This window comes from Camellia sinensis, unplaced genomic scaffold (genome assembly GCF_055761805.1).
Source record: "Camellia sinensis isolate YWXY unplaced genomic scaffold, ASM5576180v1 Unanchor10, whole genome shotgun sequence".
NCBI lineage: Eukaryota > Viridiplantae > Streptophyta > Magnoliopsida > Ericales > Theaceae > Camellia > Camellia sinensis.
In genome coordinates, this window is record NW_028128988.1 from 7,826,434 (window position 1) to 7,851,632 (window position 25,199).

Below are 25,199 nucleotides of genomic sequence, written 5' to 3' on the forward strand. Positions count from 1 at the left end.
CGTAAACGTTAAACACACCATATTTTCATAATACCAATTTTGTCTCTGTAAAAATAAAAAAAATAAAATGATTGACACTCATGTCCTCAAAATATAAAAAGGTTATTTTAATAATATAATTTAAAACAATTTTTTTTAATTTTTTTTTATAAAATCTAACCAAATAATAATAGAGAAATTATAATTATTTTTTTCTTTTAATTTTAACTTATTCAAAAAAAAAAAAAAATACAATATGTTTTTAAAAAAAAATTAAATAATCATTTCATTTATTTTCTCAACCGCTCCACTTCATTGTTTTGATTCGATTCTCTCTAGTGAAGAACACAGTCGACGAGTTCGAGTAAAAAATACAGTCAGCGATTGAACTCTCCTTCGAAGACGACAGCGCTGGTCGACGGTGAAGCTCGATATTCTGGTGAGTTTCTCTTAGTTCCTCTTCTTCGATTCTTCCTCTTCTTCTTCTTCGATTCTTCTTCCTCTTTCTTGGATTTTTTTTTCCAGATTTCCCCCCCTTTTTTTTCGCAGTCCAGCATCTGATTTTTTGTTTTTTTGTTGTTTCTGGCGAGTTCTCTTACCTCCTCCAATCTCGTCTTCTTTGATTATCTTCTGTTCAGTAGAACCAGACTGTTTTTAGATCTGTACAAAACAAAATTTTTGGGAACAACTCTGCCCCTAAACTGGCCTTGATGCCTCAATGCCACTCAGCTTTGTGTTAAAATGATTCCTTTTCTACTTGCACCTTTTGTTCAATCATTGCCTAAATTCTATGTTTTTTTTGGTTGTTGAGAGAGAGCCTAAACAACATGAAAGGAAACTCTGAATCTTATGTTTTGGGTTTCAGAAATGTAAAACTAATATTCGTCTTTGTCAAAATTTGTATGGCGCTTTTTATTTGTTTATTTTTTTCTTGTGGCCTTTTCTTCCTTCTCTATTTCTTGCTCTCTAGTATTGATAATTTGAATGTGCAGAGTATGGATTTTTAGCTCTGGGTTTTTGTGAATTTGATTGAGATTCATTGTTATTTGTGACAGTGTGTCAAATTAATTCATTCTGGTATGTCATATTGTTGAACATTGATCTTGGTATAAGGGTAGTTGTTATTTATTGCTTATAAAAAAAATGGGGATTATTATGCATTATTAATAGTAATAACTGCTGTACAGAGTTTTATACTTGGTTGTCTAGTTCATTGGGGCAATAAGGAAATTAATAGCTGATGATTTTAGGAGAGTTTATGGGTGTTAGAGAAAAGTTAGGGATCATGAAAATTTTTTCATGAAAATGATCATGAAAGATTTATGATCCTTGGATTATCTTAATTAGTGTGTAATACTTTATTCTAAGTGTAATCCAAAGGTCACAAAGATTTCATGATTATTTTTATAAATTTTTTTTCATGATACCTAGTATTGCTGTTTTTGTTATGGTGCAGTTGTAGGTTTGTTGTTTCTAGCAAAATAAATAATAAACGGCTAATCTTTGTGGTTCAAATCCTATGGGCCTTGTTGAGCAGTGACTCTTGACCCAATCCTTTTGTCTAATTCACTTAATGCTTTATGTTTGTAAACATTGATCCCAGAATAGGCAAAGGTGATACGATCATACGAGTCGAAAACTTGACTTCTTTCATGCGTTAAATTATCATTTAAAAAAAAAAAAAAAAATTAACATGAGAGGGCCCCAAGCAGGCTGGAATTGTAAGTCGTACATGGTTTTTCCAAGCATTTGTTATTGGATTAAAAAACAATCCTAAGCAGCTCATTAGGTGCTTTTGTTTCCAGAGTTGGAAGATTATTTTTTGCAAAAATTGCAAATCGGTGGTGTCTTCACAACATATTTACAAATTCATTAAAAAGTTTATAACTTTTATTATTGAAGTTGATAAACTTACCACCGATTTGTAATTTTTTTTTTTAAAACATGCACTGAAGTGCAATTTTCCCATTATTTTTCAGCAAAATGATATTAGAATCTTGTTTGTGGGATATATGTACTATAGAAAATAGTATGACATTTACTTGGAGTTACATTCTTCTTTTGTTTATCTTGACTAGCAGAAACTGTAAGGATGTTTCTAAAGGTGCAGCTGCCTTGGAATGTCGTAATTCCTGCTGAAAGCCTCGACACCAAAGGACTTATGCTCCAAAAGTCTATAATAATTCGCCTCTTAGATGACTTTTCAACGAAGAAGGCAACAAAAGAGCTTGGTTATTTTCTTGCACTAATTACACTAGACAACATCGGGGAAGGAAGAGTTAGGCAGCATTCGGGTGATGTACTCTTTCCTGTACTTTTCAGCTGCATCACTTTCAAGCTTCACAGGGGCGAGATCTTGGAAGGGGTTGTTCACAAGATCTTGAAGCACGGTGTGTTCTTGAGATGTGGGCCCGTTGAGAACATTTACCTCTCGAACCAGAAAATGCATGATTATCAGTATGTCCCTGGGGAAAATCCCATCTTCATGAATGACAAGATGTCCAGAATCGAGAAAGAGGTGGCAGTGCGCTTCATTGTCATCGGGACAAAGTATATAGAGGCTGAGAAGGATTTTCAGGCAGTGGTGAGCTTGGAGGGCGACTTTCTTGGACCTGTTTCTTAAGTGAAGCTTCTCATTACTTGAGTCACTGCTTTTTATCTCATTTGGCAATGTAAAAACATGTTTGACAGCTTAAACTGATGACGACTAGTCTTGTGTTGTGAAGTGTTATGTTATTTATCAAAATGGTTTTCACACACCTTAAGCCTTTTTAAGTTTTGAGCTGCTTCTGATAAATGGTGATTTGTGGGCTGTTTACAAATCTTATGTGGTTGGTAACTTGGTATCAGCAATAGCCAAAACATTTACTGCTGCGTTACTTATCAATATGTTTCATTCTTTAACTTGATCATCACTTTAGGATGGTCTCTGCCTCCATTCTCCAGCCTCTCAAGGGAAATTTTTAGGTTGTATTTAAATCATGAATTTATGGAAACAACTAGTCTATAACACAAGAATGATTTTAGAACCAAAAACATAAAACATCAGATAGTAGAATTCATTATAAAAGATACAGTTTTACTTAGATTGCTCTACCCATGCTCTATGTGATTGGTTCTGTGGTCGGTTCTCTGTGGTCTTGAACTCTTTTTGAGGACCAAAAGGCAGTTTATATATCTAGTATACTCCTTAGAGGGAAGCCGCTAAGAGATGGGACAGGTGACGGGTGGAAGAGATCGTACTCCACTTTATTTCTTTTGATAAAATAAAATAGTATGTATACCCAAAAAGTACAAAATATCAAATAGTTATATGCTAATCAAAATACTTAAAGAAATATGTGATTGTCACTTAACGAATCAGAGACTTACAAAGCAATGGAAGCATAAGCTAGTATATGCTTGATTTCCCTCACTATTAATACTGATTGTGGTTTCCTCAAACTCAAAGATGCAATCCAACACTACTACAAATTAATCTAAAAAGAAATACATTCAAGAAAATGCCTTCCTTGATGTTCGATCCTTGAATGCATTCGAGAAACTGGGGCTCAAATATTAAAAGATATTGCTTCAAATTGCTTGTGGAAATTTTCTTTGAATAGGCAGTAGTAAATCATGAAGGAGAGGCAACCGATAATGCAAATTGGAATGGCAAGGTTTGATGAATGTGGTAATACGGCATATATGCCTGTAATGAATGCCAATACCATTGCTCCTGTTGCAATCATTAGAAGACCGGCGGCGAGAGAATAGCGATACAGAAGCTTAGTTTGGTCCCCATAATCAGCCGAAGCAAAATAAATCAAAACAGCACAAGTGGATAATATCATGGCCATGGAATCTGTTACGACAAAAGCTTTGAAAGCTGCTTCTCTTGTTAGAATCGCCATGCCTTGATTTGGGCCATCGTTGCTGTTGTAGCCACCTGTCATGGTGAAACCAGCTGCAAAAGTCACAGTTGCTATATGAGTGTAGCCACTATCAAATGGGTGTCTCTTGCTTTCTTGACGTCAATGGGTATCGACTTTTTAAATTCAGTGCGTTCTTTCTTCTCGTTTGCTAAAAACTCATTATCTTTGCTAATTACATTTCACAAACCTAGTGTAGCAGCTGCTTCCAATTCTTCTTTTATGAGAACCTGCAATAATCATTCTTCAATCAATTAGGAAAACATTGTATCTAAATAATAACTTTAGTGAATTAAAGTGTGTACAAGGCGTCTGTCACTATGCAGTCTGGGTAGGATTGAGGGTTGACATCGATATACCTTTAGTACAGCTGCGGTTTCAAAATATGTTGATATGTCAAGGGGAGTCCAGTTTCCTTCGTTAAAGACAACCTTATCTGCTTTTCAGTGGTCTATTTATTTTTTTTTTTTGATCGGCAAAGAAAACTTCATTGATTGAAAAGCAAAATGAGAACAAAGACACAATTAATAAAGAGGAGCTGCAAAGAGCAAAAGAACTCTCAAACTAATCCCAAAAAAAGGGCACCAGAGAGAGACGCTCAAACAAAAGCAAGCACCCCGTGGTTGATAAGGAACCAACCAAATAAAAGAGAAGAAGAAACGGGAACAAAGCCCAGCTGAAAAGTCAAACACAGCCCCTGATTTGTCTCTACTTGAAGACTAGATCATCAACTGAGTAGGGGAAATCCTTAATCGATGTTTTGAGCCACAGAGCTGCTCTGATTTTGATGAGTTCACTCAGAGCAGAGAAATTGGGTTGAGCCTCAGTGAAGACACATTCATTCCTATTCTTCCAAAAAGACCAAAGAACAATTAAGGGGATAGCTCTCCGAATTAACTTGTCAAGGTTCTTGAATTTTCCACCCATCCACCAGTTGAGAAGACCATCTACTGATTCCTGTATGCACCAATAAAACCCCCAATCTTGAATCGTTGCAGACCCATTCAACCAAGAGAAAGGGAAATGGAGAAAGACATGAACAGCAGATTCAGATTCAGAGCAACAGAAGGGGCAAAGGGTCGAAACGCTGCTTTCAAGAATGCCAATTCTGTGGAAAAACTCTGAAGATTTAATTCTTCTTTTCCAGGCCAACCAACAAAAAAAAGGAAACTTTGGGGGGTAATGCATTACTCCAAACATGTTTACAGATTCTGAGATGAGGGCCAAGAAGAGAACTACTAAGAGAGTAAAGAGCAGAAACAGAGAATAACCATAGCATGCAGAAGCACTAGTCCAAATATGGCAGTCTGCACTTCCAATACTCACGGGAGGAGCTGAGGATAAGACAACAATCAATCTAGCTTCTTCAACCAATTCCCAAGCATACAACTCTCTTCTATGAGGAAAGTTCCAAGCGCTTGAGCTGGTTTTCCTAGCAAAGAATTGGTGGAGAGAACCTTCCTTATCAGTCGAAAGATTATAAAGAAGAGGAAAATCAGTTTTAAGACAAAGGTCACCACACCACCTGTCAAACCAAAATCTAATTCTGTTACCATTCCCCTGTAGACACAAATTTTAAAACATGAAGTATTTCAACACATTTCAAAATTTTATGTTACAAATGTCCACTGTTTAGTTTTTTTGACTAAACAGTGTTGATTATTTGAATAGCAGGTTCTTATTTCCGATCTGTATTTCAGATCGTTAATTACACATTTTATACAAATGAAACCTCCGATTAATGAAAAAAACAAAATAAACAACAAAAGACAATTTAAAAAAAAGAAATATTTTATTGAGATTGTTATGGGTTTTGAACCCTCGAATACAAAATACAGTTTGGGTTTGGAACCCTTTACCTATTCATCGCCATTAGCGTAGACTCTTGAGTTCTCTAGGCTTATCTTCTTCTTCTTGTAACGATTTGTTTAGCTCTCAATTTCTTTCTCTCTCTCTCTCTGATCTTTTCGCTTCTGATTCTTTCCGATCCCCCGTCTTGTGTGATGGTCCTCATATTTATGGAGGGCCATCAGGTGATAGGAATGCTTCATCTTCAATTTGAATTTCAAATTGAATGATAGCGCCATTTAAATTTTGAATAATAGCGTTATCTGATTAATCGTATATCTGATTAACCGGATTGATCTTTGGGGTTTCATCCTGTGTGGTGTCTTTGCTGTAGGCTCTACAGGTGTCCTCTTTCGCAGGCTTCACGTGTCATTTGAGCATCTTGAATAACGTCGTTAAGATACGACGTTGTTTTATTTATACACTTCAACGGAGCAAGTTAATCACTTTGGGAAGTGATTGCCTACAACAATCTTATCGTAGGCTCTATGTGTCATTGACTGTATTTGAAATTTAAACATAAATTTGGTTTAAAATTTATGTGCCAACAAATGCCCCTCGTGACTTGCACAAGTGAATTTTCTTAACTGTGCGAGTCACGACAATTTGGCACTTTTATCTGAATGATCTTTAGGTCTTGGATGAGATTATTTCTTTGCTTTGGTCCCTAGCCTTTTTTTTTTTCTTTTTTTTTTTTTTTTTGGTTGACAACTTTTTCATGAGCCCTTTTACTTTTGGTGCATGGGTCCTTTTTTGTGGACTTGATCTTTTGTTTTTAAAAAAAAAAATAAAAATAAAGGGTTAATTGCCCTTTATAGTCCATGGGCCAGTTACTTATGTTGTATGGGTCCTTTTTGTGGACTTGATTTTTTTTTTTTATTTTTTTTTTAAGGGTCATGAGTAAGGTCCAAGATTTAATTGGACGTTTTCTTTTGTGGACCTTCAACTTGCCACCATTTCTTTTCACAGTAGATTTTTTTTTTTTTTAGGCCATAATGGACCTTTCCTTTTCTAGCCCACCATTTTTAATTGGGCGTTTTCTTTTGTGGGCCTCCAACTTGCCACTTTTTTTTTTTATACAATGGACCTTTCCTTTTCTAGGCCACCATTTTTTTAATTGGGCCTTTTCTTTTGTGGGCCTCCAACTTGCCACATTTTTATTATTATTTTTTTTTACAATAGATTTTTTTGTAGGCCATCATGGATTTTTTTTTTTAAATGGGCTGGCTGTTGTATGGGCTCTTTTTGTAGACTTCACCTTTGTAAGCTCCACAATCTCAAAAATATACAACCTCTTTTATATATATACATATATTTAGAATCCTTGTGGGATAGGGCTTTACACAAAACTGTTTTTGCATAAACCTAGAACTCTTGGAACAAGACTTCAATCCTATATAAACTATCATTCTTAGAGAGACACATTCAAGCAAAATCCTTTGCTCTACAAATACTCTGCCTTGCACACGTTATTGTGCACATAGTTTGGTAAGTCCAGCCATTCTCTCTCCTCTCCTTCCAGCAAAAAGAGTACCTTAAGGAATACACAAGGATCTTTTCATATTAGGTATGTTTTTTTTTTTTTTTTTTTGTATCCCAAATATGAACACAAATAGTTTTTTTTTTTTATAACAGCAAATAATAATTTATATATATTTTTAAAAAAAAACAAAAAAAAACTTTTTTTTTTTTTTTTTAGACTATGAATCTAAATAGGCCAAACAAAGTCCTTGTCACAAAGCCTTTTTTTTTTTTTGATGGAGGGTTTGTTTGAGGACTGTGGATCACGTCCCCAGACTTTAGAGCGGGGCCAGTGGTTGATGATGATGGTTCCTCAGGTTCATATCATCGAACTCCCGAATATCTCTCTTCTCCCAAAGATCCTACTCACATAATCAAGTTCCCTCCTAAGAGTGGAGTTGTTCCCAGTGAGATGCTTTTAGGTGCTGGGCATGCAAGAGGGCATCTGAGCTATTAGGCTGGGTTAAAGATGTATTTCAACAGTGTGCACCAAATTGGGACTGGTTTTTTTTAAAAAAAAAAAAACTTTTTTTTGTAGACCATAAATCTAAGTAGGCCAATACAAAGTTTCAGGTTTTTTTTTTTTTTTTTTTTTTTAAACTCCCCTTTTTTTTTTTTTTTTGTTAGACCATGAATCTAAGTAAGCCAAACAAAGTTTTTTTTTTTTGGACCATGAATTTTAATAGGCCAAACAAAGTTTCAAACTATGTTTTTTTTTTTTTATATAAAAAACCCCTTTTTTTTTGTAGATCATGAATTTAAATAGACTGTTTGTTTGTTTTTTTTTTTTTTTTTTTTTTTTAAGAACAAACCAACACAAGTTGCCTTTTTTAATTCCCACACTAGCTTCATGGATACCATGTTTTTTTTTTTTTTTTGCTATTGCAAACTATGAGCCCAAACAAAGACTTTTCTTGTTTAAAAAAAAAAAAAAAAAAAACCTGCTATACTGTTTTTTTGTAGCAGCAAATATTTGTTTATTTAGCAGATTTTGCTAAACCCAAATACAAACAGACTTTTTTTTTTTTTTTTTTTTTTTGAAAATCAAATTTTTTTTAGCCTGCTACCTTTTATTTTATGTTGTATTAGTAGCAACCCTTTGTACAATTGGCCAATTTTGTTAAAAGTCAAATCAGCCTTGCCCCCTCGTGATTCGTACAAGTGAATTTTAATTGTACGAATCATGATGACTAATTCCCTTTTTTTTTTTTTGGTTAACAATTATTTCATGTCTTTTTATTTCTTTTGCAGGCAACACGCAAGGCGTCAGAGTTTGTTTGCAGGTATCATTGCCCCTTCTAGCCTAATGGCAATGAGTGGGTTGAATCCTTGGCAGTGATTGTGCCCTTTCACCCCAATGGGTTGAATCCTTGGCAGTGATTGTGTCCTTCACCCCAATGGCTTGAAACCTTGGCAGTGAATGTGTCCCTTCACCCCAACGGCTTGAAACCTTGGCAGTGAATGTGTCCGTCACCCCAACGGCTTGAATCCTTGGCAGTGATTGTGTCCTTCACCCCAATGGCTTGAATCCTTGGCAGTGATTGTGTCCTTCACCCCAATGGCTTGAAACCTTGGCAGTGATTGTGTCCCTTCACCCCAATGGCTTGAATCCTTGGCAGTGAATGTGTCTGTCACCCCAACGGCTTGAAACCTTGGCAGTGAATGTGTCCGTCACCCCAACGGCTTGAATCCTTGGCAGCGATTGTGTTCTTCACCCCAATGGCTTGAATCCTTGGCAGTGATTGTGTCCTTCACCCCAATGGCTTGAATCCTTGGCAGTGATTGTGTCCCTCACCCCAATGGCTTGAAACCTTGGCAGTGAATGTGTCCCTTCACCCCAACGGCTTGAAACCTTGGCAGTGAATGTGTCCGTCACCCCAACGGCTTGAGTCCTTGGCAGTGATTGTGTCTGTCACCCCAACGGCTTGAAACCTTGGCAGTGATTGTGTCTGTCACCCCAACGGCTTGAAACCTTGGCAGTGAATGTGTCCGTCACCCCAATGGCTTGAAACCTTGGCAGTGATTGTGTCCGTCACCCTAACGGCTTGAGTCCTTGGCAGTGATTGTGTCCGTCACCCCAACGGCTTGAGTTCTTGGCAGTGATTGTGTCCGTCACCCCAACGGCTTGAATCCTTGGCAGTGACTGTGTCCGTCACCCCAATGGCTTGAAACCTTGGCAATGATTGTGTCCGTCACTCCAACGGCTTGAGTCATTGGCAGTGATTGTGTCCATCACCCCAACGGCTTGAAACCTTGGCAGTGATTGTGTCCGTCACCCCAACGGCTTGAAACCTTGGCAAGGGGCTTTCGTCACTTTCTTTATATTAGGACATTTTGCCTCAACTAAACCTTTTTTTTTTTTTTTTTTTTTTTTTTTTTTTAGGAAGCATGGAAAAGACACTCGAATATCTTCGACGTGACGAGAGGAATGTATTGGATAAATCTGGTCCGAAAATAATTCGGCACAAACCTATCACTGCTTTATTGTCACCTACCGAGTTGGACCCCTACATCCCTTTACATACGGCTTCTGAAGACTTGATCTATACAGGAATTCGAAATTGCTGTGAGATTCTTGAGAAAGGGCACTCCAAATCAATTGGTTCATTCCCTGTCTCAATCCTTCGTCCATTTTCTGAAGACCTTCACTACTCTGAATTTAATACTCTTCTTAAGAGAATGAAGCATGAAAAACTGAAGTGGGATAATTCTTTTAATGTTCGTGGCATTTCTACCCATTTGCAATCCCCTATATGGATTTTTTGGTTGAATGACGTTCTTTCCACATTTGCCCCTATTTTGAAGAAGTGTGGATTTATGCTGCAATCTATGTATCCCAATTTGCTTATGCTAGGAATGTTTCCCTCCTCAAAGGATTCTTAGAGCGGTGGTCACCCGACACCAACACTTTCCACACTATTTTTGGCGAACTTGGGATCTCTCTATGGGACCTTCATCGCATTAGCGGGCTCCCCATTTGTGGCGAGTTTTATGAAGAGTTCACCCCCTCCAATGACATTTTATATTCGTCCCATACATCCAAGGCGTGCCGTGGGCTTTTCAACATTTATGCCAGCTCTTGTCAATCCAAGAAGTTTAACCACTGGACTTTCAAATTCATTGACGAATCCCCAACTTCAATTAGTGGTTTTCAACGAAAAGACAGGATCCCTGATGATGTGTATCTTTCTGGTTTTTTGGCGAGCTGGCTTAGCGGATTTGTCTTCCCTCACTCTTCCGGGGAGATTCGTCCGACGACCTTTCATGTAGCCACCGAAATGGCAGGTGGAACCTTATTTAGCCTGGCCATCCCCGTCCTTGCATACCTCTATCATTGTCTTGGCAAAATGGCATCATCATCTTCACCTGGGAAGGAAAATATTCAGGGTCCTTTACATTACCTTTTTGGATGGATTTCACTATATTTTGTCAAGACTTACTCTCATGGGGATCCTCAGTTGATTTGTCCGATTCCTGATATTCATTTCATGCCATATCTTGGGTTTATTGGAAACCAATCGGCTGCCCAGTTTTTTACTGATAAATTTCCATTTGTGGACTCTCTCCTAACTTATCGTACGGAGTGTCAGTTTAGGGCTCTTACTCATGAAAGTGAACCTTCAGGCATTCTGGTCAACTCTGAAAGGATATCACCTTTCCACCTTGGATATCTTATATCTTTGAGGCAAGGGATTTTAACTTTTAAAATGGGATTTAATTTCATTTCTGAACCGTACTCCCCTAACCGATACGGTCGTCAATTTGGGTTTGCTCAAGCATGCCCTATACCGCTTAATGTATCTTGTCGGCAGCCCTCTGAGTGGTCTAAATTTTATTACAACTGGCGCCATATGTTACGCTGCGGTACAAAAGTCTCATTGGAGTTACCAGGCTCCCGATCTACTTCTCACGTAACCATGCCTTATGCCAATTGGTGGTTGGGAACTTCCTTTACCGTGGTCCAATATGTTACTCATTCCCAGCCGAAATCTTCACGCAAGAGAAAACTGGATATGCCAATTAAAGACCGAAAGACGAAGAATCCTTCTTACTCTAGAGCTAGGTCATCATCTTCACCTATTGCTCTGGAAGCATCATCACCTCAAAGAATGGATAATAGTTGACCACTTATTGCCCCTTCTCGGTCTAGTTACTCGGTTTCAGATCTCCTTCCTCTTTTCGAGGATATGTGTAATTCTCAATTTAAAATGAGATTTAGCTTTGAGCAAGTAGATTCTGGCCCTCAATTTGCTTATCTCGCAAAGCTTTTTCCAGAGACTATGTCTATCAGTGATTGTACAGGAACTTCCCAACCCACCGTAGCGACCAAAACCCCAATGGATCAATTTCGCGCATACTTGTACTCTTTTCTTGAAGATAAAGATGGGAATATGATTCAAGAACTCTTTGAGGGAGATAGGTATGAATTAACTGCCTTCGGTCGTATTCGCATTAAGAGTGTTGAAATTCCTTCTCCTACCAAATCTTTTGATTGTTCTCTCAATGGAAGTAGCGAGAGTGAAGATGAGTTTTATGACTACACCCCTCTTTTAGATGGCACACCGACTAAGATGAGTAAATCGCCCTCAGCAAATGTAGCTTTTTCTTCTCCTTCGAACGAGTCATCCAAGCTATTAGAGAAAGGTATAATTTTTTTTTTATTTTATTTATTTATTTATTTATTATTTTTTTTTATTTTTTAATACCTTTCATTTTCTTAGGCACTGCGCCTCAGACTTCCCCAGCTGCCTCACATATGCCATTGGTTACCTTTAAGGGTATTCTTATTCATTCCTTGTACCTCATTTTATTTCATCATGTATAGATACTCAAGGAACTCTTTTCTCTTTAGATCATGCCACATTGCAAAATCCATGGTCGACTTGTGGGAATCACAATTTGTCTCATCCACCTAAGTCTCCTCAAGCCGTACACCAAGGGATACTTCATTCATCTATATATATATATATATATATATATTGTTTTTACCTTCGACGTTTTCATTGAGTATCTCCTTCTATTTTCACAGAAAATACTTCTGACACATTGGAAGAGACAGGCGAAATTACTTCTGATACTTCGGAAGAGGCCCAAATTCTTGCAGACTTACTTGAGGCAAATGGGGTTAACAAATTATTTGACAAACTTGAAGCACCTTTTGCTCCATCTAACCTTCTTTTGGGAACCTCTTCTAACGAAGCAGCCACCCATATTAAGAAAGGTCTTACTATTTCTCTCCAATCAATGATGGATGTTAATGGCATGATTGCTGTAGCAAACAACGTTTTCATGATTTTGAAGAGTTTGGGTGTAGACTTCATTTCCTTTTATGAGAAGGTGAAGATATTCCTTGGGTGCTTTGCTTTGAAAACCCAACTTGCAGATTCTTCAAACTTGTCTACTGTAGAATTTGAGGCCCAATATTATGAGAAGAAGCTTCATTTCGACAAAGTTTCTGGCGAACATGAACAGTTGTCTGCTTCAATTATCAAGTCTGATGAGCACATTGCGGGTCTTAATCAAAGGATTATTCAAACCAAAGAGTTACTCAAACAACTTGAAGAGGAATTGTCATCCATCCAAACGGAACATGCATCCTTTATGTGTGATTTTGCACAAGCTTCCGAGAGTGTTTCTAAATCAGAAGAAGACGTGCAAATTGCTCTGAATGTTTTGAGCCAACACAAGAAGAAGAATGGACAACACAGTGTTGTGGAACGTGCTTTTGAAAGGGCTAAGGCTTCTCTTAATGAATGAATGCACTTTTATTTTTTTATTCATCCGAACATAATGTATTTATGAAATTTCGCTCAATGATAGATTTATTTGTTATATGAAATTTCTCAATACAATACATTGATTTGTCTTATTTTAGCCGTACACAATAGATTTATTTGTTTATATGAAATTTCTCAATACAATACATTGATTTATCTTATTTTGGCCGTACATAATAGATTTATTTGTTTATATGAAATTTCTCAATACAATACATTGATTTATCTTATTTTGGCCGTACACAGTTTATACTCTTGCGGGCCAGGAGTATCCAATGTTTTATCACCTTAGATTTCGGTGAGGTATTTTAGCAGTTTAACCACATACAATACCGTTGGTGGTGTTTGACTTTTGTTTGGCCGTACACAGTTTATACTCTTGCGGGCCAGGAGTATCCAATGTTTTACCACCTTAGATTTCGGTGGGATATTTTAGCAGTTTAACCACATACAATACCGTTGGTGGTGTTTGACTTTTGTTTAGACGTACACAGTTTATACTCTTGCGGGCCAGGAGTATCCAATGTTTTACCACCTTAGATTTCGGTGGAATATTTTAGCAGTTTAACCACATGCAATACCGTTGGTGGTGTTTGACTTTTGTTTAGTCGTACACAGTTTATACTTTTGCGGGCCAGGAGTATCCAATGTTTTACCACCTTAGATTTTGGTGGGATATTTTAGCAGTTTAACCACATACAATACTGTTGGTGATTTTTTTTTTTTTTTGCCCTAACTTTTGCCTAGGCCGCCCTTTCGGGTTTTCAACCTAGCAGGCTTTCTTAAGGGTAATATCTCTTCAAGAACCTTGCATTGGTTGGGGGAATGATTCTGTCACCATCCATCGTTATCAACAAATAGGCCCCATTAGAATAAACCTTCTCAATCACATAAGGTCCTTCCCATTTGGGCTCAAGCTTTCCTTTGGTTCTTCATGAGACTACTATGGGTGTTCTAACCATTAGTACCAAGACTCCCTTTTTAAAGGAACGAAGCCTCACTCTTTTATTGAATGCATTTGCCATCCTTTGTTGGTAGATTTCCAAGTTCTGTTGAGCATACAACCTTCTTTCATCCAGGGTCTCCAGCTCAGCCAGCCTCACTCTTGCACTTTCATCTTCTGTTAAGGACTCTTGTATTGCCACTCGTAATGATGGTATTTGAACCTCAAGTGGTAACACTGCTTCTCCTCCAAAAACCAACGAATAAGGGATTGCTTGAGTAGGAGTTCTGTGAGAAGTTAGATAAGCCCACAAAGCTTCTTGTAACTTTTCGTGCCAAGCTTTTTTGTTCTTATCCACCATCTTCTTAAGAATTTGCACAATGTCTTGTTGAAAGCTTCTGCCAAACCATTGGCAGGTGCATGATATCTTGATGAATGGTTGTTTTTGATTTTGTACTTGGCAAATAACTTGTTCAAAGCATCACTCCTGAATGGCTGTCCATTATCCATGATGATACTTTCTGGAATTCCAAACCTGTAAATGATATGGGTTCGGATGAACTTGGAGACAACTGTGCTTTTTATATCCTTTAAAGCCACAGCCTCTGCCCATTTTGAAAAATAGTCAGTTGCAGCTAGGATGTATCGATATCCTGCTGAAGATGGAGGTACAAAAGGGCCAATAATGTCCATGCCCCATGCTGCAAATGGCCAAGAACAAGTTGTTAAATGTAAAGGCTCTGGGGGTTGGTGGAGAAAGTTCCCATGGAATTGGCAGACTTGGCATCTTCGAGCATAATTTATGCAATCTGCAATCATAGTCGGCCAATAGTATCCCAACCGTTTTAGCTGCATATGTAATTTAGGACCACTTTGGTGTGCCTCACATACACCTGCATGTATTTCTGCCATTACCTCTTGAATACGCTCCTTGGCTATACACCGCATAAACATTCCATCCAAAGACCTTTTGTATAACGTTCCATCTTTCCACAGGACGAATTTGGTAGCCATGCGTCTCACTTCAATTTTTTTTACTTTATCTTCAGGTAGCCTACCATGTTGGAGGTAAGCTATGAATGGTTCCCGCCAATCCTCCTCATTTTCTCCTTTCGTGGTGACAACCAAGATTGGAACCAAGTCGGAAACCTCTTTTAAAGGTTGTAACACCCTTCTTTCGCCTACCGTGATAGTAATTGTTTTGCTATCTGGTAGGGTGAGTGATGCAGCCAAACTTGCAAGTGAATCAACTCGAGCATTTGTTCTTCTCTTCACATGGAAAATATGTGTTTTTCTGAATTGCGAAAGCAATTGATCAACCCTTTCATGATACGAGATGAGACTTGTTTTCTTAACAATGTATTCTCCACGGAGTTGCTTTACCACCAGTTCCGAATCTCCATAAATTGAGAGTTTTTCAATAGGAATTTGTAATGCCAATTCTAATCCAGCAATTACAGCTTCATATTCTGCCTCATTATTGGAGCATCCTTCACTTAAGGCGAAAGAATGGGTGATTATAGCATTGTCTGGAGTCACAAACACAATTCCAATTCCAGCTTTATTGTTTTTAGGATTTTCTTGCTTTCTGCCATCTGGACTCCTTGAAGCTCCATCAAAATACATCTCCCATCGTTTTTGAATTTCTACTTGCATAACCTCTTCATCCGGTAAATCACTTACTAGAGGTGAGTCATCAGGTATAGGATGTGCTGCCAAAAAATCTGCTAGAGCCTGCCCCTTTATAGCTCTTTGGGGAACATATTCAATTGCGAATTGTTGGAGAATTACAGCACACTTTGCAATTTTCCCTGAAAGTATGGGCCGTGAGAGTATATATTTCAAGGGGTCTGCTCTTGATATCAACTTGACTTCGTGTTCCAAGACATAGTGCTTTAGTTTTTGCAAGGCGAACACCAAGGCAAGACATGTCTTTTCGATAGTGGAGTAATTGACCTCTGCCCCAACCAAAGTATGACTCAAGTAACACAAGGCATTTTCTTTCCAATGCTCATTATGTTGTGCCAACAATGCCCCTAACGAACCATCCAAGGCTGTTATGTACAACAAAAGTGGTTTTCCTTTTATTGGGCTCATAAATACTGGAGGCTTCAAAAGATACTCCTTAATACTGTTAAAAGCATTTTGGCACTGCTGATCCCATTCAAATGGAACACCCTTTTTCATCAATCTTGAGAATGGCAAACATCGACTAGCCAAGTTAGAAATAAATCTTCTGATATAGGCCAATCTCCCTTGTAGCCCCTTCAATTCCCTTAAATTTCGTGGAGGAGGCATTTCGGCAATGGCTTTAATCTTGGTAGGGTCAATTTCAATCCCTTTGTTTCGAACCACAAACCCAAGAAATTTTCCTGATGAAACTCCAAATGCACATTTTAGTGGGTTCATCTTGAGTTTGTACCTCCTCAAACGTTCGAAGATTTTTCTCAAATCTTCCACATGGTTTTCCTTTTCCTTTGTCTTGACGACAAGATCATCAACATAGCATTCGATGGTGTCATGGAGCATATCACCAAAAATTACAGTCATCGCCCTTTGATACGTGGCCCCAGCATTTTTCAGGCCAAAAGGCATTACCTTATAGCAAAAGACTCCTCTCGGAGTCCTGAATGCAGTCATTTCTTCATCTTTAGGTGCCATTCGGATTTGATTGTATCCTGAGTATCCATCCATAAAAGACAAGGTTTCATACCCAGTAGTTGCATCTACAAGAAGTTCAGTGATGGGCAAAGGAAAGTCATCTTTAGGACAAGCCTCATTGAGATCACGGAAATCAATGCAAACCCTGATTTGACCATTCTTTTTCTTGACTGGCACTATGTTTGCTAGCCAGGTTGGATATTTGACTTCTCTGATGAATCCTGCATTGATAAGCTTGTCGACTTCGGCTTCAATTTGGGCTGTAAGCTCTGGTCGAGTTCGCCTTTGAGGCTGTTTAACTGGCCGTTTCTCAGGGTGAATTGCAAGCTTATGGACTGCAATCTCTGGATTAAGACCAGGTATCTCACTGTAGTTCCATGCAAATATGTCACGATACTCCCTTAAAAAGGAAATATATTGCAGAGCTTCTTCTGTTGGTGCAGGTTGAGCTTTATCTTGGTCAACATCTTCCAACACATCTTGAGTGATAGTCATGTTTACTGGAAATTTTTCCTCATTCCCCTGATAGCCTAACCCCTCTGTCCTAGCGGTGATAATACCGCCTTGCTGGATAGCCTGCCTCTATGAAGGTGTTAATACAAAGTCAAAGGGTGTCATTGTTCCTGGTATTTTTTCAGGATCTAAACCAACTTTTACCAACATCTGTGTGATTTCTGCACTGAAGGTAGGCTTCTCAAAACTCGAGATGTTTTCTTCTGGCATTTGTTCAACTTTCACTTTCTGTTCAACATCTCCAAGCGAGTGGAATGTGATGGGTTTCGACCCTTTTCCTTTAGAAGGGACCACAATCTTATTATATTTCTCTACATAGGTGCATTCTGTCTTCCTTAATGGTAACGTAAACTCACCCTTGAGATCCAAAATTGGATTTATTGGGGCTAGAGCCTTTGCCCCCAGTTTCCTTTCGGACTTTGGCACATATCAAAAAGTCCTTTTTGTTGAAACTGGAATAGACTCTAGAGCGTCTTTGACATTCGGAGTATCTTCAGATTTCTTCACATCTTTTCCCTTTCTTTGTGAAGTCTTTGTATAGAAGCGAGCATCAGCATAATAAGCCTCTACTTCACCAAATGGATCACTGAATTGTCCCCTCTTTTTTGGGTGAAGGCAATGGGTACTTGATACATTGGTGATAAGTTGATGGCACTGCATGATGATTATGCATCCATGGTCTCCCAAGCAAAGCATTGTAGGAGGTGTCTACATCAATGACCAAGAACTCAGTGCTTTCTTCAATATCTCCAAACTTGGTTCGCAGTTCAATCTTTCCCATTGGGCATTATTCATTCTGATTAAATCCTTGAATGACCAAACGACTTGGGCGAAGTTGTGAAATTCGAACCCCTAATAAGTTTAAGGCCCTCCAAGGCAGGAGGTTTACCGCAGATCCTCCATCAACCAGAATTCGAGAAATTTTCACATCATGGATAAGCCCAGTGATAAACAAAGGCCGATTATGGTCTGTCATTTCAGCACACATGTCTTTGTCACCAAAGGTTACCATGGCCATGCATGTAGTTGCCTTATCTTGATTTCTACCCTCGATTTCTTTGTGGAAATCCTCTGGCTTGGACAGGGCATATATTAGAGACTTTCGAAGCTCTGGAGACATTTTCAGTGCATCATATACACTCAACAATGCTGGAATTTTCTTTAGATGAGCTAGCACATCATATTTCACTTGCTCCTCCTCCAGCAAAACCTGTGGAACTTCTGATGTTTGAGGGTCTTGAGGATTTTGTAATTTCCTCCGGTAGGTCAAGTAAGTCTGGCATACTTCGGCAACCGCCTTTCCGTTGACCTCAACTTCTTTTATTCCCTCACTTATTTGGACCATGTTAACTGGTCCAGCTGCAGGGTGATCATCATCATCAGTCACATCTCCATCTTCCTGAAGCTGCATTCTTCTCCCATTTCTTAGGTACCGGGAGTCACGCCTATAAAAGCATTGAGATTCTTCAAAACCATTCTTCATGGCCTCCCAACTAGGCACCACGACTCCATCGAGGGAGCAATACCAGTCAAAGGCGATCCCCTCTAAGGAAAGGGGGAATTGTTTTAGGCAAAGTGCTTCATTTTGAGCTGTTTCCCCACACTGTTTCAAAAAACGCCTAATATATTTTTGAGGATCTCCATACCCCTCATATAGGAAAAAATTTGGAAGTTCGTATCCTTCAGGAAATGGTGTTTGCTCTACCCATAAAGGGAACAAATCCCTTGGGCGATAAGTGCCCATCTCTCGAAGGTCAAGGGCAGTTTCAATCTTCTCCTCAATTGTGCCTTCTATGAAATCATATGTTTGAGAAGATGTACCTTCGTCATCCAAATGTTCTGACATCTCAATTTCTATTGGCCATGGTTTATAAAATGTCCTATAGAATCGATCAGCCATGGTGTCCCAATCTGGGATTGAATTAGGTGACAGGCTGAAGTACCAATCCGCTGCCCATCCTTCCAAAGAAAGAACGAACTGCCGTAGAAGTAACGCCTGGCTTTTTACTGTATTTCCACATTGTGCAAGGAAATGAACCAAATGGCGCCTTGGACAACCTGTCCTATTATATAAAGGAAAACGAGGTACTGCATATCCTCGTGGAAACTGAACCCATTCGACCCAATTAGGGAAAGGGTGTCCAGAAATTTGATTTCTTTCAATACTCAAATTTTGATGGGCTTCAAAACCCTCATCTTTCAAAGAGACTGTTACTTTTGCCTGATGTTCCGTTTCCCTTCTAGCTTCAATTTTTGCTTTCTCATCATCACCTGGATTGCGAATGATATGTATTTCTCGCTTTTCAAAATTTACATCCACAGTGATGACATTACAAGGAAAGTCAAAGTGGTCACTTGATACACTTTCTCCATCGTATGTCCTATCTGGGGATGTGTATAGTGAACCATCAGGCGAAAAATCAAGTTCCCAATCTTCATTAGGATCCTCAACTTGAGATGACTTTGCTTGTTTACTTGAATGCTTCCATACTTCATCATCCGACATACACCCGCTATTCACCTTATCATCCTTGAAGTGTAGTCGTTTTTTTGCCTTTTTCACAAGCTCAGAGTCGGACCTACACCCGGTGTCTCCTTGTTCTGCCCCCCTTACATATTCTGGAGTGCTTTGATAGTACATTGGTGGTACTGGCGAATATTTTGGAGAAAAGGCTTCTGTTGTGTTTTCCGGAGAAGCTGGTGTATACTCTGGTGAGGCTGGTGTGTATTCTGGAGAAGTTGGTGTATACTCTGGTGAGTCAGGTATGCAGATAGGAGATGTAATGCAATCTCCTTCCCTAACTTTTAAACCAACTTCACCCTCATCTTCCTCGCCATCACTCAAAACAATGATGGTTAGGCAAGGGGCCAAAGTAAACTTTTCCTGCCTTCTTTTATGAAAGTATGTCTGCAACTCCACAGATTGAAATTTTGAAGGTAGAAATTCCTCCAATGTGACTGGGACAAGAGGACCTTGCTCTAACTGCTCATCAGGGACCAATTTATCCCCCTTTTCCTTCTTTGGGTTCTTTTTTCCTTTTCTCTTACTTACTTTGGCTTTTTTCTGTTTCCTAGAAACTTTTGATTTTTGCTTTTTGGAAACTTTTGGCCCTTGTGTTGTTGAATCAACCACACTTCTAGCTTTCACTGTGGCATTTTGTTTTTTCTTCATGCTTTTTGACTGATAAACAACCCATTTACCTTCATTATCATTGTCGATAGTGATTGGGTTAGCAGATGCTTTCTCTTGAGGAGGGAGTTCGATAATTTTAGAGTCCAAAAGTTCCTGAATTTTATCTTTCAGAACAAAGCACTCTTTTATCGGATGGCTAATCAAACGATGGTAGGGGCAATACTTTGGATCGTTGGTCTTTCCTACCTCATGTGGTCTTTTTACCTCAGGGAGAGCAATCAACTTTTGCTCCAACAGATCTTCAAATAGGTCTTCGACCAGATCATCCATGAAGGAATATTTCTTCTCCAACCTCTCTTTCATAGTCACCTTTTTAAATTCCTTGGGCTTTTTAGCCCCTACTACAACGGGACCCTTCTTTCTGGTTTCGATTGTAGCTGCAGTCGAGGACTCAACCCTTTCAACGGCCCTAGGCCTCCTTCGTTTAGCTAAATGCAGCTCCATATCATGAGCTTTAGTGCATAGATCATTGAATCCTTCAAAATTTTGAGCCATAAGAGCCGTAGAGAGCTCATGTCGGAAGTTGTTAAGGCACATCCGAATTAACTCTAATTGTGTAAACTTTTGAGGACAAGCAAATGTCAAAGCGCGCCATCTTGCAATGAAATCTGTAACAGACTCATTGTCACGTTGCTTGGTCTCAATCAGTTCTGGTACTCCAACTCGCCTTTGTGTGTTGCAGAACTGTTTAAGGAACTCCTTCACCATGGAATCCCAATTTAGGATTGATCCCTCAGGAAGGTTAGCATACCAAGTAAATGCAGAACTTTCAAGTGATTGAACAAATAGTTGCAAACACAGGGCCTCATTCTGGGCTATTGGCCCGCACCTTGAAAGAAAATGAGCCACATCTTGTCTTGGATCTCCTGTTCCATCAAATATTTTGAAATCTGGTTGGGAAAAACCAGAAGGGAATGGAACAGCATCTACCCATGCTGGGTAAGGTTTTGTAATTATTCGAAAGTTCTCATCATCTTTTTCTTTGACTTTCTTTACTTGTCTCCTCACCATATCATCAATCATGGCCATGAGCATTGGATTCATACCACCACTGGTTAAATCAGAGTAACAAGGACCATTGCCCCCTGGGGCTAGTGTACTTTGTATGCCTACAGATGTTCCCACAACAGGTTGTGTCATTTGTTTAGGTGCACTTCCTGGTCCTGTCATTTGGGCCTGCAACTGTTGCATTTGCTCCAACATAGCAGCCATTTCCCGTTCTCTTCTCTCAAGTTGTTCCTGTAGGGCCACCACTTTTTCCTTGAGACCTTGGTCTTGCTGGACCTGCGAATTTTCACCTTCTTTCTCAACCTCAGTCATCATAACTGCGACTTCGTTGATATCTTTCAATTCATTGTTTCGAATATTCGTTGAAACAAACGAGATAGAATCATCTTGTTCGTATAAAGGATTATCAACCCCCACAACATTACTCATATTTGAAGCATCTGATGCTTTGTTTTGATCTTAACGGGTTATGGACCTTGTTACAGGCCCTCCATAGATAGTTCAACCAAAGTAGAAATATTTCCCAAGGGTTGCTTACCCTCCTCCACCTTGGATTTTCTGACAAAGACAGGACTTTCAATTTGTTTTTGGGGTTCATCTTTCGAGAGAGCCCTTTCAATAGCTTCTATAACATTTATTGCCACTGTTCTTAGTTCCAATTTCTTTAAGGCCTTATTTCTTCTTCGCCTTTGTCTTTTCGAAACTGGACCGGATGACATATCAAGTCGAGCCCCTAAGGGCATAGAAGGAACCGTTTGTGCCTTTGCAAATTCCTCATGAATTTTCAAAACAGTCCCTACATTTTTAGAGCGAGTCAATTGATGTTGATTCAAATCCCGCTGGGCCAACGGGTGTTTCTTATTCTGTCGGGCCAACGGGTGTTCTCTATTCTGTCGGGCCAACGGGTGTTCCTTATTTGAACCCTGTCGAGCCAACGGGTGTTCCTTGTTCGAACCTTGTCGAGCCAACGAATGTTCCTTTGGCTCCTGAGAGTTGACTGAGATTTGGTTTGACTGATTTTGTGCTCTGAACAGAACTATTGGTTCGTAGGCATCAACTGTTTTTTTAACAACAAGGGCCTTTTTTCTATCAACAGGAGTTTGGGTCATTACCCTCCTCCCAATGGCCCTAAGGATGGCCATGTTTTCAACAGAAGCTTTCTTCTGGGCAGACTCCACCATTTTAATGGAGTCTTCTACCCTTTTGAGTAGTTGGGCCACAACATTTTTTGTTGCCCCCGTTGAAGCTGCAACAAAAGTCGTAGTTGCAAACTGATTAGCCTCCTTTGCCTGAATTAGAAAGCTCTTCGTTCGGGTTGTAGCCCTCACAATTGCGTATTGCTTTGACGCTTTCACATAATCTTCAGTAATCTTTCTCTAACTTTCAGCTTTCTGGATTAGTGTGACTTTCTTCGTCACACCAGTTACCTTCGGGACAGCCAAGAGCTTTCGCTCTGGAACCCCTTGGGTGGCAGGGGAAAGAAGTACATCTTTCCAGGATTTCGTTGGCTCTACCTTTGGGACAGCCAAGAGCATTCGCTCCGGAGCCCCTTGGGTGATGGGTGCTACCTCCACCCTTGGTGATTTCAGAACCGCTGGATTGTAGGTTTGTCTCCTGACAGTTGCTTCAGCATTCCTATAACAAAAGAAAACGTCAGTAAGTTTCAACTATATATATATTATTTTTTTTTTGTTCTTCAAAAGATGGGAGGAGAAATAAGTCCCACTAGACGTGCCAGAATTTGTAGACACAAATTTTAAAACATGAAGTGTTTCAACACATTTCAAAATTTTATGCTACAAATGTCCACTGTTTAGTTTTTTTGACTAAACAGTGTTGATTATTTGAATAGCAGGTTCTTATTTCCGATCTGTATTTCAGATCGTTAATTACACATTTTATACAAATGAAACCTCCGATTAATGAAAAAAACAAAATAAACAACAAAAGACAATTTAAAAAAAAGAAATATTTTATTGAGATTGTTATGGGTTTTGAACCCTCGAATACAAAATACAGTTTGGGTTTGGAACCCTTTACCTATTCATCGCCATTAGCGTAGACTCTTGAGTTCTCTAGGCTTATCTTCTTCTTCTTGTAACGATTTGTTTAGCTCTCAATTTCTTTCTCTCTCTCTCTCTCTGATCTTTTCACTTCTGATTCTTTCCGATCCCCCGTCTTGTGTGATGGTCCTCATATTTATGGAGGGCCATCAGGTGATAGGAATGCTTCATCTTCAATTTGAATTTCAAATTGAATGATAGCGCCATTTAAATTTTGAATAATAGCGTTATCTGATTAATCGTATATCTGATTAACCGGATTGATCTTTGGGGTTTCATTCTGTGTGGTGTCTTTGCTGTAGGCTCTACAGGTGTCCTCTTTCGCAGGCTCCACGTGTCATTTGAGCATCTTGAATAACGTCGTTAAGATACGACGTTGTTTTATTTATACACTTCAACGGAGCAAGTTAATCATTTTGGAAAGTGATTGCCTACAACAATCTTATCGTAGGCTCTATGTGTGTCATTGACTGTATTTGAAATTTAAACATAAATTTGGTTTAAAATTTATGTGCCAACAAATGCCCCTCGTGACTTGCACAAGTGAATTTTCTTAACTGTGCGAGTCACGACAATTTGGCACTTTTATCTGAATGATCTTTAGGTCTTGGATGAGATTATTTCTTTGCTTTGGTCCCTAACCTTTTTTTTTTCTTTTTTTTTTTTTTTTTTGGTTGACAACTTTTTCATGAGCCCTTTTACTTTTGTTGCATGGGTCTTTTTTTGTGGACTTGATCTTTTTTTAAAAAAAATAAAAATAAAAATAAAGGGTTAATTGCCCTTTATAGTCCATGGGCCAGTTACTTCTGTTGTATGGGTCCTTTTTGTGGACTTGATTTTTTATTTTTTATTTTTTTAAGGGTCATGAGTAAGGTCCAAGATTTAATTGGACGTTTTCTTTTGTGGACCTTCAACTTGCCACCATTTCTTTTCACAGCAGATTTTTTTTTTTTTTTTAGGCCATAATGGACCTTTCCTTTTCTAGCCCACCATTTTTAATTGGGCGTTTTCTTTTGTGGGCCTCCAACTTGCCACTTTTTTTTTTATACAATGGACCTTTCCTTTTCTAGGCTACCATTTTTTTAATTGGGCCTTTTCTTTTGTGGGCCTCCAACTTGCCACATTTTTATTATTATTTTTTTTTACAATAGATTTTTTTGTAGGCCATCATGGATTTTTTTTTAAATGGGCTGGCTGTTGTATGGGCTCTTTTTGTAGACTTCACCTTTGTAAGCTCCACAATCTCAAAAATATACAACCTCTTTTATATATATATATATATATTTAGAATCCTTGTGGGATAGGGCTTTACACAAAACTGTTTTTGCATAAACCTAGAACTCTTGGAACAAGACTTCAATCCTATATAAACTATCATTCTTAGAGAGACACATTCAAGCAAAATCCTTTGCTCTACAAATACTCTGCCTTGCACACGTTATTGTGCACATAGTTTGGTAAGTCCAGCCATTCTCTCTCCTCTCCTTCCAGCAAAAAGAGTACCTTAAGGAATACACAAGGATCTTTTCATATTAGGTATGTTTTTTTTTTTTTTTTGTATCCCAAATATGAACACAAATAGTTTTTTTTTTTATAACAACAAATAATAATTTATATATATTTTAAAAAAAAAACAAAAAAAAACTTTTTTTTTTTTTTTTTTAGACTATGAATCTAAATAGGCCAAACAAAGTCCTTCTCACAAAGCCTTTTTTTTTTTTTTTTTTTGATGGAGGGTTTGTTTGAGGACTGTGGATCACGTCCCCAGACTTTAGAGCGGGG

General features: G+C 38.6%; 1 protein-coding gene across 1 annotated transcript; it reads left to right on the forward strand.

The window, feature by feature from the left end:
- The first annotated feature begins 283 nt into the window (after positions 1 to 283).
- LOC114266486 (DNA-directed RNA polymerase V subunit 7) lies at positions 284 to 2,736 on the forward strand. The gene is made up of 2 exons (XM_028207395.2): positions 284 to 418; positions 2,061 to 2,736. Exon 2 carries the CDS (start codon positions 2,072 to 2,074, stop codon positions 2,600 to 2,602), a length of 531 nt encoding a protein of 176 aa, XP_028063196.2. The 5' UTR covers positions 284 to 418; positions 2,061 to 2,071; the 3' UTR covers positions 2,603 to 2,736.
- Positions 2,737 to 25,199: the final 22,463 nt, after the last annotated feature.

Coding starts and splice junctions, on each gene's coding strand:
- LOC114266486 (XM_028207395.2), top strand. CDS start 2,072: ATGTTTCTAAAGGTGCAGCTGCCTTGGAATGTCGTAATTCCTGCTGAA.